The sequence below is a fragment of the Anas acuta genome, chromosome 1, assembly GCF_963932015.1.
Source record: "Anas acuta chromosome 1, bAnaAcu1.1, whole genome shotgun sequence".
NCBI lineage: Eukaryota > Metazoa > Chordata > Aves > Anseriformes > Anatidae > Anas > Anas acuta.
In genome coordinates this window covers 196,446,721-196,462,036 of record NC_088979.1, presented here as the reverse complement: position 1 = coordinate 196,462,036, position 15,316 = coordinate 196,446,721, and the positions used below count along the sequence as shown (strand labels likewise).

General features: G+C 37.1%; 1 protein-coding gene across 1 annotated transcript in view; it reads left to right on the top strand.

Annotated features, from left to right (window-relative positions):
• SEMA3D (semaphorin 3D) overlaps nt 1–15,316 on the top strand; it is a 143,403-nt gene that overhangs the window by 102,907 nt on the left and 25,180 nt on the right. Inside the window, 3 exon segments of the mRNA XM_068669963.1 lie at nt 3,948–4,062; nt 4,441–4,510; nt 5,395–5,539. Of these exon segments, the coding sequence (XP_068526064.1) occupies nt 3,948–4,062; nt 4,441–4,510; nt 5,395–5,539 (330 nt within the window).

Below are 15,316 nucleotides of genomic sequence, written 5' to 3'. Positions count from 1 at the left end.
GGTGGAAGTGTTGGTATCTGTTACAGTTTGTGAGATTACGAAGCAGTAAGTGCTAATTAAACCTTTATTTATATTCAAAAAGAAATATGCAGTCCTAAGTGCCTTCATCTGTAATGTAACAAAGTTTATAGTAAACACTGCTAATCCAGTTTGCTTAGAAGTGATATTTATGAAGATAAAATTTCAGATGCTTGTGGCTGCTCAAGTGGCTGTTACAAGTAGATTAGTAATGTTTTGGGAATGAAGGTTTTCTTCATTCTGCCTTTCCCTTCTCTCTGCACTTAAATTTTTCTTGTCTCATCTGCCTAAAATGTTTACTGTTCTTTGTCTTCAGTATCAGTGTCTCTTGGCTGAAATAATTTCAATAAATCAAATTTAACACACATTTCTCTCATTGCTGAGACCAGTTCTTGCTTGGTGTAAATTGGTCCAGCAGTCATTTAGGATGTGGAAACTTTGTGCTGAAACCCTGTTCCTGGTCATTTATGCATTGACTGGTCTCTGCTTTGGTGATTTGCTCTCCAGTTTTTCTTATCTACTGACTATCCAGCCTGTACATCTTATTATATAAATACCATACTTTACAACCAGCTTGGAGTATTTGAACACATCATTAATTCATTGTAGACTGATATTAACTATTGTCTTCTTTTTGTACCAACGCAGTCTCAAACAGATTTTCAGGCTGTACATGTATGTCTTCTGACAAACCTTTCAGAGGCCAATAATAATGAACTATGGTGGTCCAAGGAATCTGTAGCAGAGTAGGCAGATATGATTCAAAGCTAATGAGTTTATACTAATGTGGTCTGAAGGTGAATCATCACATGTTCTCCAGCAGCTGAAGCTTTGAGACATATCTCATAGTCTGACCTAATATGAACCATAAAATGTTGTTAGGAAAGGAGGGGGGACACCTCCTTTAAAGCATAGAGATGTTCAGAGATTTCTCAGACAACTACTGTTTGAGAGCCCAGGAGCGCAAATATGCCTAAATTGTTAATAGGTTTTGAACCTTGTGCTTTGAGCTGAGCTAACACCACCTGTAGATAAAACTGCCACAGCCTTTGGCAATTCCTGCACTTTATCCACCAGTGAATCTTGAGCACATTTTAGGAAAACAAAGACACTGCATTATTCAGAGATGACACGAAGAGTTGAAGAGTATTATATGACTGTAAATCAAACTAAAAAATCACATTTTTTTTTTAAAGGAAAAAAATAGAAAATGTTCGTTTTGCTATATTCAGCAAAAGCAGTAGGAAGAAGCATATTGGTGGATATGTCAGTACAAGTACACATTTTTAAACCATTGAAAGGTCCTTTGTGTCTGATTTCTGCAACAAGACTTTTTTTTTTTTTTTTTTTTTTTTAACACTCTGGCCTCAGAGGAACTTAGTAAATCATGAAGTGCTGGCTGGTCATTGAATTCCCTTGCTGCTTTGTATATAGTACAGTATTGGCACCATTTGGATCTATCCTTCAAACTTAAGACACACTTAGTGAATGTCTGTATTAATGTCTTTTACATTCAAGTAACATAGTTAACATCATGTCCTGGCTTGAGAGTGAGGAAATACGGATACATCATACGGATACAGTGGAATCTTATACTTTAAAGAACATAGCACTTGCTAAAACTTCTTCCTTCAAGAACAGGATTTGGTTCACACTACTCTCTAGGAATTCAGTGGAACTACTGATACGTTTCAAACAAGCATTTACAAAAATTTTCTGTTGGATTAAGGGTGGTAAAACACAAGTATGTATTTTCCAATCTGTTGCAGGAGGAGCTCAATGCCTGCAATGGCAGGAGCCTGAAAAAGACATTTTTCTTTTTTATTATTATTTTTTGCCCCCACTGCAGCTTCATCATATCTTGCTTCCTCCCCTGTTCCTGATCCTAGCCTGGTTTTTAGAGACATCTCAGGAGCCAGTGATGCTGTTCCCCATCCACCAGAAACCTAAGTGGATGCCCTGCAATGTGAGAATTCCTTAGCTAATCCGAATTGCTAGAGGAAGAAAAAGCTTAAAGCTTTTTGGTTTTTAAGATTCTTTCTTGCATCTTTGTTTGGGTTTAATTAGTCAAAAAAGTTTATCTGTCACGCCTTTGAACAGAACACACACATGCAAAGCTTATTTTTCCTATTGGCTTAAGGCTGCTAATTTTGACACCTTTGTAATAAATCTGTTGGCTAGATGCAAAGCTCCAGGCTTGGCAGGACTTCAGGAAATCAAGAGGGGAGGTAGCAATTCTTGTAAGAACATGAGTTCCAAAGGCGATAGATTAACAAGAATCATTTCCAACTGAGCTAACCTATTTAAAAGTAGCAAATGCATGAAAAGGAGAGCTGGTTAGAGTACATTACCAGAGAAGTGTTACTCCTTGTGAGATGAATTTCAGCACATTAAACCATCTTTCTGAATGCCTCTAATATTTATGATACAGCCCTGAAGGGCCAAATACAGTCCATGGAAATACTACATAATACCCTTACAGTTACAAAGCCAAAGAAAGAAAGAAAGATTTCTCCTAATAAATCCAGATGAGATGAATAGTTATGACCAAATTTGTTGTGCTTAATTTTACAGCACAGGCCCAATGAGCTTCAAATTTTGTAAATGGAAACAAAACGGCATCTCCTACAGCTGAGAGACTACTCTTGGCGATAAGAACATTTCTCTTACAGGATTGAATTCATGGTTCCTGCTGGAGTAGCACTGTCCTTAAAGATGTCAGCTTGAAAAACCTGGGGCATAAATAGCATTGCAGAACCTAAATGCATCTGTTATTTGGAGCCAAAGAGGACAGATAAATGTCATTCAGTACATTCTTCATACACTCAGTGGAAGAAGAAAAGCTCCTAAACAGACACTTAAATTGAGCTTCCTATAATTTAAAACTTTCTTCTAAGTGCCACTCCTCCCACACAACTCCTTCTCTCTCTCTCTTTTTTTTTTTTTCCTTTCCTAACAGTCTATTACTACGTTTTTTTTTTTTTTTTTTCATATTCCTTCTCATAATGCTCATTTTTTGGGGGAAAATTTCTGATGTGGTATTCCATTTCCCTCACAGAAAAAAAAAAAAAGGATAATGTCTAAATATTCTAGAAATATCTTAATTTCTTAAATGTAGCTAAATGGAATTAGTGTACCTTTAGTGTATCCTTTCACCTATGTAACTGAAGCATGTGGAATCATAGGATCAAAGTCAATAGAAGGACACCTACTCTTCAGAAGGATAATTCAGTTTTCAGGTGACCCTCTGTGATGTTTTTCTTTCTCTGTTAACCAAAGGGAACTTGGGCAAGTGTGCTCATATCTTGGAAACCTACAGTAAAAGATATTTAAAGAAAAAAAAAAATCCTTTCTGTGGAGGAAGAAATGATGATTCCATAAAAAAGACTATTGAAATAATATGACTGTTTTTCCAAATGCTGTGCACTTGTTTTTCCAAAATCTGTGTACTATATAAACAAAACGACACAGTACTTACGTCTCTGGAACAGAGGAACAGATGATGAACATATTTTCTTTCTTTCTTTCTCTCTTTTTTTCTCTCTTTCTTTCTCTCTTTCTTTTCCTCCCTGCCTCCCTCCCTCCCTTCCTTCCTTCTCTTTTTTTTTTAAATCTATCCAGAATGTTGTGTATTATTTTTGAGTTTGTAAACAATTCTTGAAGAACCATTGATTGCAAAAATTAGCATTACAGAGAACAAGAAATCACATGATATAACATATGCTTCACAGCATTCCAGCTGTGGAGCAGTTCTAAGAACATTGCAAACAGATTTGGGTATAATTAGGAGTTTTTAATTGCTCATTGCTGAACTGAGAAGTGACTACTCTAGCTACTTATAAAAAGGTTGTCCTGCACTTTTATATCATGTGTTAGAACTGTTCTTATTTTTTTTTAGTAATTTAGTCTTTTCATTTTGTTTTTACTAGAATGATATGGGAGGTCAACGGAGCCTAATAAACAAGTGGACTACTTTTCTGAAAGCCAGGCTTGTGTGCTCGATACCTGGTCCTGAAGGAGCAGACACACATTTTGATGAGCTGCGTAAGTTGAGTTATCTTTGATGGATTATTTTGTCATCAGCTTTGCTTTTTTTATTTTTTTTTTATTTTTTATTTCTTTGTTGGTTGATTGTTTTTCTTTTTAGAAAAGTACCAGATCTAATTCTGATTTTACTAAATTTCCAAGTAGTTCCCAAGTTGGAAAGTATATTATTTATTATAATAATATTATAATTCTATATAAAAAACAGACTACCTGCAAATGGGAAAACGTCAGAATATTAGTACAAATTTACATGGCAGATGTTAGACAAAAATAAATATTTGTTATATTTTTACAAATCTTCAAATTATAATTGATAAATGCAGAAATGTTCAATGAATGTTTAATAAAAAATAAATAAATATGTTCCCATTACAGAAGATATATTCCTGCTTTCTACAAGAGATGAGAGAAACCCTCTTGTATATGGAGTCTTCACTACAACAAGGTGTGTATTAGGAACATGTTTACCTCTCGAAACAAATGCAGAAGACCTTAATTGGGGATAGATTAATTATTCAATGAATCTCTCAGCTGTTTATTTTATTGAGGTGCTTTATGTAATATTGTCAGGAAGGAAATTATTATTTTGTTTCTGTAACCTTTGATTTAAGTGTAAATAATAAGGATAGGTAATATACTGCACAGTGCAATTACAAAGAAAAATTACCAAGATACTCCTTAACTAAGAAGCAGCCACTACTGTGGCTCCATAGCCACATATTTTGTGTGATATATAATCACACAAAAATATTTAGAATTGAATTGAGTGTAACACAATTAATGACATAGCACATGAAGTAGCTGAAATACATGCCACTCAACAGCCTGGGATGGTGTTCTTTGGGAAAGTGATTTCTTATTTATTTATTTATAGAAAAATACATAGGAAAATAAACAAATAAATAAATGTTTATTTCTAACTCTTTAATTATCTCGTAAATGCAATTTTAATTCTCGGGCACATCATCTGTGTTATCATTAAAATACAGACTTTCAGAAGTGAACATAGGATGTCCTTCATCTGTAGAAAACTATAAATTTAATGGTATCTGGAATCTGCTGAATACTAGAAAAAATGACAGTCTATGAAGTGATCCCAAAGGCTAACAAGTTCAGGTTTCATCTGAGCAAAGCTTTACACTGTAATGATAGTAACATTAAATATCTGTACTTATCAGACCTGTCCACATTGTCTGTTATTTAGCACCACTTATATCAGCTCTCAGGTGCAGGATTGATCGAAAATCCATCTCACTCAGTGGAATTAATTAATTCACTGAAGGAGGTGTGCACTGAAGATGTGCTTATCAGTCTGTCTTCTTTTTGCAGCTCCGTCTTCAAAGGCTCTGCAGTTTGTGTGTACAGCATGGCAGATATCAGAGCTGTTTTCAATGGCCCCTATGCTCACAAAGAGAGTGTGGATCATCGATGGGTGCAATATGAAGGTCGTATCCCATATCCTAGACCTGGTACAGTAAGTGTCTCCTTAATTACATACTTCTATTTTCACTCAAAGGCAATCATACTTTTCTCCCCTCCATGGACTGTCAATTTATATTTTCCACTCAGGATGTTTCAAATTATCCTCACAACCCTATCTCTTCTGTTGAGAGCTCAGACTTCTACCTACCCTTTTTCTGTTTATATATATAAATATACATTTTCCATTTCTTTGAGATAACATTGTGTCCAGACTTTTTATTTTCTGATTGTCTCCTATTGTGGTCTCTTACTGTCCAGCTGTATTTCCATTTGTTGGGATCACCTATGAGGCACCAATACTTTATAAAAAGCCAAAAACATTTATTTATGGAGGATTAAATTATGATAAGGTATTTTATTTGGAGTCTTGTATTTCTGTTAACTTTGCATTTGTTAAAATCCCATTCCTTGAGATATGGTCATTGATTCTACCATGTGTGTTTGGGCATGTGTTGTGTTTTGAAATGAAATAAAGAGTTAGTTGTTACAGATTTTGTGTGATGGAAGACAAGTAATAGGAGGAAAAGTGAAGTTTAATACCCGAAAAATTCTAAATTCAAATCTGTTAGACTTGAAATGTAACCATCAGGTCAAAAATGTTGAAAGAATTTAGTAAAGGCTTTCTGTACTTCCATCTTGATATTAAATTTGGAAAGGCATGAACCCACAGCTACAGCTGGGGGGAAAAGGGTATGTCTAAAAAATGCATTTACTTTTAAAACATCAGCAAAACTTTGAGCAACTCTTGCTACAATCACTGTAAAAGAGCAGTGATTTAAGAATAAGACAGATACTATCCAGGACATCTTTACATTATCTTGGTCTGGTATTCATTGAATTCTAGTATTCATTAGTACTAGAGAGCTGCATAAATCTAGCCAAATACTGAGCTACTGAGGTTGGACTGCTGCTCCTACCTTGCCTAGAAGTCACCTGGTTGTCTCTGACATCTGCATTGGTGTAACCGTTGCTTCAAGCCATATTATCTTGCTCATTTACCTCTTTCTTTTTTTTTTTTTTTTTTTCCACACCCTTTCTTGTATCTTTGTGTTTTCTTCATCATCCAGTGGATCCAGTGGATCCAACTGTTTGGTCCATTCCCTTGCTCCCTGTTGCATTTGGTCATCTTTAGCTTCAGCAGGTCATGCCATGTGCTCTGATTATCTCCTCTCAGAACTGTAGGCGGGTGGGAAAGGAAAGCTTTCCATAAACAGTAAGGCAGCTCCAGCCTAAGATCTGCGCTGCTGGAGCAAATAAGCTCCTAATTTAGACACTGCAGGATTACACATCTCTCTCTCATGCAGAATATATGGTGCCCCCAGAAAAGAAGAGTACATTTAATTCTTTTACTATTATTATTATTTTAGCATGCGCAGCTCTGGTTAAGAAGTGCAGATACGTTTAGTTTTAAGTACAAAAATGGTGCCTGTGAGAACAATAGCTGGTCCCATGGTATCTAAAGAGATTAAAATAACTCTCTTGAAAACCTCACAGTGCCCCATAAGGATGAACACTCTGCACAGATAGATGGGTCATAAGCTCATTGCATTTTTGAGTGTATTAGCCATCACATGGTTGAGCTGGGATTCACAAGGAAGGAAACATGTCAAGCTGAAGCATGTCAATGCTGATCTTTATCACTGATTTGAATATCTATACTCAAAAGTATTTTAAAAGTTGGAAAGTTTAAAGTAAATGGATATTTTCCATGAGCAACCCCTTCACTCTCTAACTGCTTCCTTTAAACACCTGATAACAGCCGTGAGAAAATGGTCTGGTAAAAATCCTTAGGAACTCTGTACCCAGTGGATTTCTGTAGGAGTTTGTCTGATCAGGAGCTGAGAAGGGAAGTGGAATTTTACTGAAGAAAGTTCTCTAAAGGGAGATATCTGTAATATTTACTATGTAGATAAGGTAAACATATTGCTGCATACTTATTTATCATTAGTCTTACTGAGCTGGAATAGGCTTGGATTACAACATACTTCAGGCTTGGTAGTTTAAAATAGAGTACCCAAATAAGAGGTGGATTCACACCTTGCTCTAATCCTGAAGTGGACTAGGCCAAATTTCTGGATCTGAGCAGATTTAGGGTGGGATCTGGAAGGGCAGTGCAGGGCTCAAAGACAAGGAAAAGAAGCAGCATGTTACATGCCCACAGAATGCTGCAGTGTGTCTGTATGCTGAAATGTTCTTCTATAAAGATTAATTTCACCATTTCTTGCCAACTATGGGGTGATTCAGGAATGCACAGAACAAAGCCAAAGAGGGATAATCTGTCCAGTTTTTAGTTACTAGAGCATTTTTGAAATTTAAGCTGTACTTAAGTGTTGCATAAAGCTTAGCATAGCCAAAACTGCCCTAATCTTATATTTCTTATATTTTAAGTTATTGGCAAAGTCTAAAAATGGCAGTACTAGGAAATCCATTTCCTTTGAAGTTTGGCTTTGCAAGAGGCATTGACTTCCTTTTCAGCATTTACACAGAAGCAAGAGACTGCTTACCCTAACTTAACTTTTTGCTCAGCTGCCTTTATCTCCTAAGTAAATAAAGCTGTTCACTATAGAGGCTGTGACCACTTTGATATTGAAATTTTGACAAAATGCTTCCTGTGGCAATTTGTGTTGGAGATAAACTCCCTGCATGACCATGATATCATGCCTTGGCAATGCTGAGCATCATGAGGGTGATGCAGTGGGGTCTGCCTGCCCTCTGGCGTCCTGCGAGACCCTGGCCAGGCTGACGTGATCAGATGCTGCAAAGCATGCAGCATTTCTACTCCAATTTCTCCCAGCAGTATTAAAGAGCAAGTGGAAATGGTGGAAATTAAATGGAAGCAAGGCTTGAAATCTATTTCAGTTTGGAAGATGAAGGAAAAAAAAAAAAGAAAAAAAAAAAAAGAGAGAGAGAAAGGAGAATCAAGCAGCAGGCAGCCTGGTACAAAGGGCTATTTGAAAACCAAGAAAGCTTTTTCTTTTTCTTCTTTAGATGCCTAAACAATTGGACTTGCATATCTGCAGCTGCCCCCAGATAACAAGTCCAGTTTTCTTCCAGTCTTTTAGGGTTTCATCCAGAAAATTATCCTTTGATAAAGAAATCCTCAAGGACTTCCTTTAAAATGTGTTCTGTGTTCTGAACCAGAATTTTCATAATGCCCTCCTAGTAATCACAGAAGACTTTTGAACAAGATTTATCTGTGAATTAGAAGAAAACAGCAGTTCTAGTTTATTTATATAACTGTAACTATTGCACCGAGACCAGCTTTTGAGAGGAACATCAGTGTTTAAAGATGCAGATTAATACATAGTCTGGTATGTCATAGGGCCCAGGTATTTAACTGCTATTCAAAGCGAAACTGAATACAATGTATCTAGATTTCTAGATCAGCAAAGCATATTGCAGTTTAATTGACTTCTTTGCTACAAGAAACAGCCCAGCACAGAAGTCACTGCTTTTCTCCATTTGTGGTGTTATATCTCACCTCTTTCCACTCCAGATCTGAATACCAATATATGGTTCTGAGCTTCTGTATTCTTTATGGTTCTCTCTCTCTCTTTCTTTCTCTCTCTTTTTTTTTTTTTTTTTTTCTAATAAGTTCCTTTACCCTCAGATCTTTCTGTGATCTTCCTCAATTTTTCTTTTCTTTCTCAGTTGGTTTTTCTTCCTTTCTTTAGTGAAATCCCTTTATTTCTTCTGCTAATACAGTGCAAAGCCTCATTGAGATATGGTGTCCATCCCATTGTGACTTGGCTGAGCCACAGAGAAATACTGTCTGGCAAAAGCCTCCTCCTGTCCTCACGTCTGGTTAATTTTCCTGCTTTAATAAGCATGTTCATAAAACACTGAGGGTTGCACAGGTTTCCTTTGTTATTTTTAGACTTATCTTTCTCTTTACCTGATCTTTTATGGGATAGGCTGCATTCTTTGCTTCTCCAATTCCTCTCTCCTTTGATCTTCCCACTGTAAATGGGGCTGCTTAATTAAGTGAAATGTTTCACTTTATAGGTTTATTTTCCTGAGAAAGCCTCCCCCACCTTCTCCTACGTACCAACATGTTCTCCCCAACATGAATCACCTCTCAATTCATAGCAGCCTTTCAAAAGGCTGCGAACCCAGTCACCTTTCCAGTGTGCTGAGGTCGGCAGAAAATTGCAAAGTGCCACATACAAAGTCAAGTTCACTCACCTAGCTGGTCTCAGATTGTTAACCTCACATTAATGTTCACTTATGTCAGCCTTTGCTAACAGCAACACAGGTGTGTTAAATGGAAAAGCAATACAAGGGGTTCAAGACAGACATTAGAACAAACCTTATACATCGAGTGGAATACAGTCTATAGCTAAAAAAAATTAATAATAAAAAAATAAAAATGTTAGGGATCCTATTTGTGTGAGTGTGCATGTGTTTGTGTGTGTGTGCATATTTAGGGAGGTGTAGTGAGATTAGACGTTGATTTAATTTAAAATTTTGGCTGTATCTGTGTCCAGCAGAACCTAACTCAATATGCTGTCCCCCATCTTCTTTCAGGCTTAAGCTGCAAGGCTGTTGTGAACATCTTTACAAGATGGACAGGCACAGTACGTTCATCCTCTAGAGAAACACTAAAGTTTCAGAGGGGAATGTCCAAATGTAAAATGTATTGTGAAGCTCTGATCAGACTACAGAAAAGAAGCCAAACCATATTTAGGATACTCAGGAATTAAAGTTCCTTCTCCAGAACAGATTATTACGGAGTCCCTACCAGCACATTAAGTGCTTAAGCCCCAAGAGTCATCTCTTGGCTGTCATGTAAATCACAGAATATCCAAAAATATAAGTACCCAATATCCTAAGGTTCTTCTGGGCATCATACCAGTTCCTCAGTGCTACATATCAGTGGCTCAGTCCTCAGAACCTGCATTTCTCATTAAACTTATATGCACATAAAATTCAGTTTGTTGGGTGGGTAGAGGATCCCCTTTTAACACAGAAGTGACTAGCTGTAGGTATTTTTTGTGTTTCTCTGCTTTTTGCTTGATGGTTCACTGATAATGGAACTCATTTGGAGTTTGGAAAGCTCTACCTTGCACAGCAGGAGAATGCTGATTATACGGCCATATTAACTCCTACGTAGTTAAACATTAATTTACTGAGAGCTTGAGCAAAAAGGACAGCGTCAGTATTAGCGCCTGGCTGCAGTTAGTACATTCCCTCCGAGGGAGGGTCTGGTTCTCTAGTTCTTGCTAGAGAACCTAGCAAGAGTAATATAAAATAGAGAGCTTTTCAGTGGAAAACAGATCTTCTCCATTCCTGCTTAACATCTAAGCAATATTCTTTCTACTCTTGGCTAAGCTGAGACCTAATTATCCCATGAAAAGTGAAAACACTTTCAAACAGGAAGGAGGGGGGAGCTCCCAGAATGGCTCTGGTCCATGTGTCTAGAACAAATGGACACCTCTACCAGAAGGGAAGCCCAGGCTAAGGCATCTAATCCCCCAAAATGAGAGAGATTTAAGTAGTATTCCATTCTTTCATGTTTCACACTGGCTACTTGAGATGATCCCATGAGAGTGCCTTGCTGGTCTGGTGCTTAGTACTGCTTGTGAAATGCATGAAAATTTCCAGCCTGGATATTGCAAGATCTCCCCAGCAGATGCCTGCTTCAGTCACTGTTATCAAGTCCCCAAATTTGCACCTAGCCTATGTGTTTGAATCTCATTGTTAAGTGGGTCTAAGGGTAAATGTGACAAGTCTCTTTTAAAATGAGGTTTTTGACACATTTGAAATTGAAACTCTTGTAGTTCATAGGGAGCATCATTCTATTTTAAAATGATCAGCAGACAACAGCACTGCTGAATTAAAGATACATAATAAAATGAAAAGGATTTTTTTTTTTTTTACATACCTTAAATCAAAATTCCCAAATAATTGTCGCAGTTTTAATAGGTGTTAGATCCAGCAGCTCTTACTGACTTCACTGGCTGGTGTAAAGCACTATGATTTTGGCAAATTGGATGTTTATTTAGGAGTCTTACTTCTGGCACCAGCTTTTAAAAATCTTGGCCAGGGTTCCCATATAATGTTAACACAGTCACACCATACATCTTAGTATTGTGTGAGATCTACACGTCCAGCACTCTACTAAGTTGTAAATTTAATAAAATGAGAGGAAAAAAGGAAAAAAAAAAAAGAAAAAAAAAAGAGAGAGAGAGAGAGAGATGTGCAGTATTGTTAACTTAAAGCCTACTTGCTTTTATTTGAGAGATTAGACTTAATTTACCAATTCATGATTGCATTTGGATACAAATAAAAGACGAGGGAATAAGTAAGTATTTTTGCAGATCACCTGGGCTTAGGACTTGGTCCAGGCTGATTAGGGTCAAAGTGAGCTCATACTGAAGACACTGGAAAGGCTTTAAGTTACTACTGAATTGATTCTTTAAAAGTTCATATAGGAGCATATAGAATGATTGAATAGAGATACTCTTAACAATTCTAACTCTGTTTCTGTTTTGGAGGCTTGTTTTTGTCTTTTACTTTTCACTTCTGAACATTTAGATAAAGATACCATTTATGACAGTGAACACCTAAACAACTTTGAAGAATAAATTACATGGTGAATATGTTTCCTGCAAGATTCCTACCTAGCAGTACTAATTTTACTAATTTAATTTTTCTTGACTTCATCTATCTAAAAGAAAAGCATCTAATCTGAGCTAGTTGTTTAGACTTCTCTATCAGAAGGAAAGAGACAGTCCGCAGCTCAAACACAGCCAAGATAATTTAGGTCAGGTGAGATGAATCCCATGTCTGTTGCAAAAGCAGAAGCCAATGAGATAGCATAATGATGATACTCTAAGAACTTTTATGGAGCCAGACTCTCTTGTAGACCACATGAAACATCCCTGGCAGTGTATTCCTGTGACATTTGATATAAATGCAAATCTTTTATTGTCTCCAGTGGAAGATGTCACATATCTGAAACAGCATCTGGTGTTGCTGATGTGAATAAATGTGAACCGGACAGAAAACACTGATATCATTATCACATATGACATACACCAGGATAAGAACTCACATTTTCAGAGGTGAAATGCTGCTTCACTTACTTACTTGGCCATAAAGCCTTTATCTCTGTGCAGCCTATTGATTGCTATGAAAGGAAGCACAAACCTACAGGAATTGTTCTGTTATGATGGGTGGACACAGCTTCAAACAGCTGCCTGAGGACTTTGCCAAAGGGTGGCCCAAATGAATTTTTCATTCCCCTGTTCCATCCGTCATGACACAGTTAGTGATGCCTTTGGAAATAGCTCCCTTGGCCAAGCATAACAGGGTCACACCTGCCCAGCTGCTCCTGGTGGTCATGCTGTCTTAGGATGAGATCCAAAGCCTACTGAAATAATTGGAAAAGTTCCTATTGACTCAAGTGGATCTTTGGATCAGACCCTTAGTTCTTGTTTCTACTGAATTAGCTCTGCAAACTGGCAAAGATTTCCCTATATTATGCATGGTAGGGTTTAAGTCTTTGGTAATACTTCAACAGCTTTATAGTTCCATATTGGTAGACATTTTATCCTAGTAATTTTTTAGTAAATGATGCCATTGCTCTCTCATCTTCCCCTGTTGATAAATTTTTGGCAAAAATTTAGGACATTTTTAAGATCTGTGGGTCTACTCCTTTTTTTTTTTTTTTTTTTTTTTTTTTTCAAATAGAAATGGACTTCTGAGATTGAGCTATGAATAGGTGAGCAATCAGCAAAGTTCCATAAGATGTGACCTGTAACTCAGAGTTAGTGGGTGGTAGTATGGACCACAGAAAATGTACATTTAAGGGAAATCAACCTCTAGTACTCAGTGAGGGGGAAAGTGAATTACTGCATGGTTGGGGATGCAAAGAATATATATATATTTTTTTTTTGTGGTTCTGTATAGAGTAAATTCTGTATAGAGTAAATTGAGGTACAGGTAGATAAAGAACATGGGTTTCTTTCTATTGATTCCAAAAAACTTTGAATCAGCCTACCTTAAACATATAACCTTGCAAAGCCTTTAATTTCTGAAAGCATAGCAGAAAGCAGAACAAGGGAGATTCTACTCAAAGAGTGAATTTCTTACAGAAAAGCTAGCATAAAGCCCCTAGGGATAACTCACTGCAACATACATTTCTAAATGAACTTTTTTTTTTTTTTTTTTTTTGGTAGGATTTTCCTCTTTTTCTTCTTTTCTACCTGTATTAAATTGGGTTTGCAAGGAATGTCCTTTGAGCAATTATCAGACAACAACAATAATACAGACCAATTTTTGTTATCTTGTTAGTTCATTCACAGACATACTTTAAATTGTATATTGAGAAAAATGTCTGAGTATGTGACGGATCATATCTTAATTCATAGACTTATTGACGGTGGAGAAATTTGCAAAAATTTTGCAAAAAAAAAAAAAAGATGATTCATGAGCCTAAGCACTGTTCCTGTCTGGACTCCCATTTCAGTAAGACCAACACTTCTGCTGAGCTCTCTCCTGCTGCTCCAGGGTGTGTTGTGTGCATCCCATAGTCCAGGCAGAGAGCAGGCAGTGGAAACCCAAGGAAGGGAGTGTTCCAGGCTGGTCCTGAGCCTCTGGGGACAGCTTTGCTGCTGGTGGCTGAAGTTGCATGGCTGTGAGAAGGCAGTTCGCCAGCAATGGAGAAAGGACAGGCTCAGTTCTTGGCACTGTATGTATTGTTCTTAATGTGAATGTTTTGGATAATATCAAACACTACATATTGGAACGAATCTTAACATCAAGACCTTAACTGGCACCATAGACAGAATACAAGTCAAGCTGGAGATGTGGGAATGTAATCTAAAGTTTTTGTAGAAATTAGTTCTGAAGGAGTGTACTGCAACTTTATTACATATCTTAACATTTTTTTCTAGCACACTACAAAAAACATTATTTCATCACATTGCTTTCTTCACAGCCTGTGTTATGGCTCCATCTGGCAGGAAATAAAGGGATTACTTAGTGTTAAAAAAAGCAGAAATTGGCAGTTCATATGTAAAAATGTGTGTTTATATATAAAAATGTGTCATTCCAATGTAACACTGGAATAGTGTTTCCAGCTCATCTTATTAGTATTCAGGATTAGTATCACCACAGTAACAAATCTAGGTGTCTCCAGCTTCAAAAGAGAAGCTTTCTCAGATTCAAATTAGAGACTAAGTTTAAAGCAAAGGATGACAAAGAGATAAGGACAGCCATGGGAAGGAAATCAGATGAGCATGAGAGATGATGGGTCACCAAAATGATTGGACCTGAAAGCAAATATTGCTGGACTCACCTGGAAAAGCGTGGAAGGGAGAGACTTGAAAGTGGTTGAGGAGGTAGGTTTATGGGTCTAACAGAGGTGGGAGTTAAACCCATCAGTAAACAGAATATCCTGTGCAGGTGTCTGGGGGGGGGGGGGGGGAGGGGCGCGGGGACACAGAGGGTAGGGTGTTCACATTAGCAGTGGTCTGGACCTGAAGAGGAAGAGGCTACAGTGTTCAAAATCAGAGAAAAGGATGCTGTAGCAGACAAGCTGTCAGCCTGAACAGAGTTTCAGCTATGTAGAAGAGTAAGAAGAGTAAGAAAAGTTACTTCTGAGAAATAATGAGCTGCAGGGATCATCTGGCATCTGGAGAATCTGCTTTTATTACAAGAAAACTAAATGCGAAGTGTAGGATGTTCAGTTCACCAAAAAGTTGTGGCCTCTGTTTACAGGCAATATACAGGGTATTTCAGTCTAGAAAAATTAGCATGATTA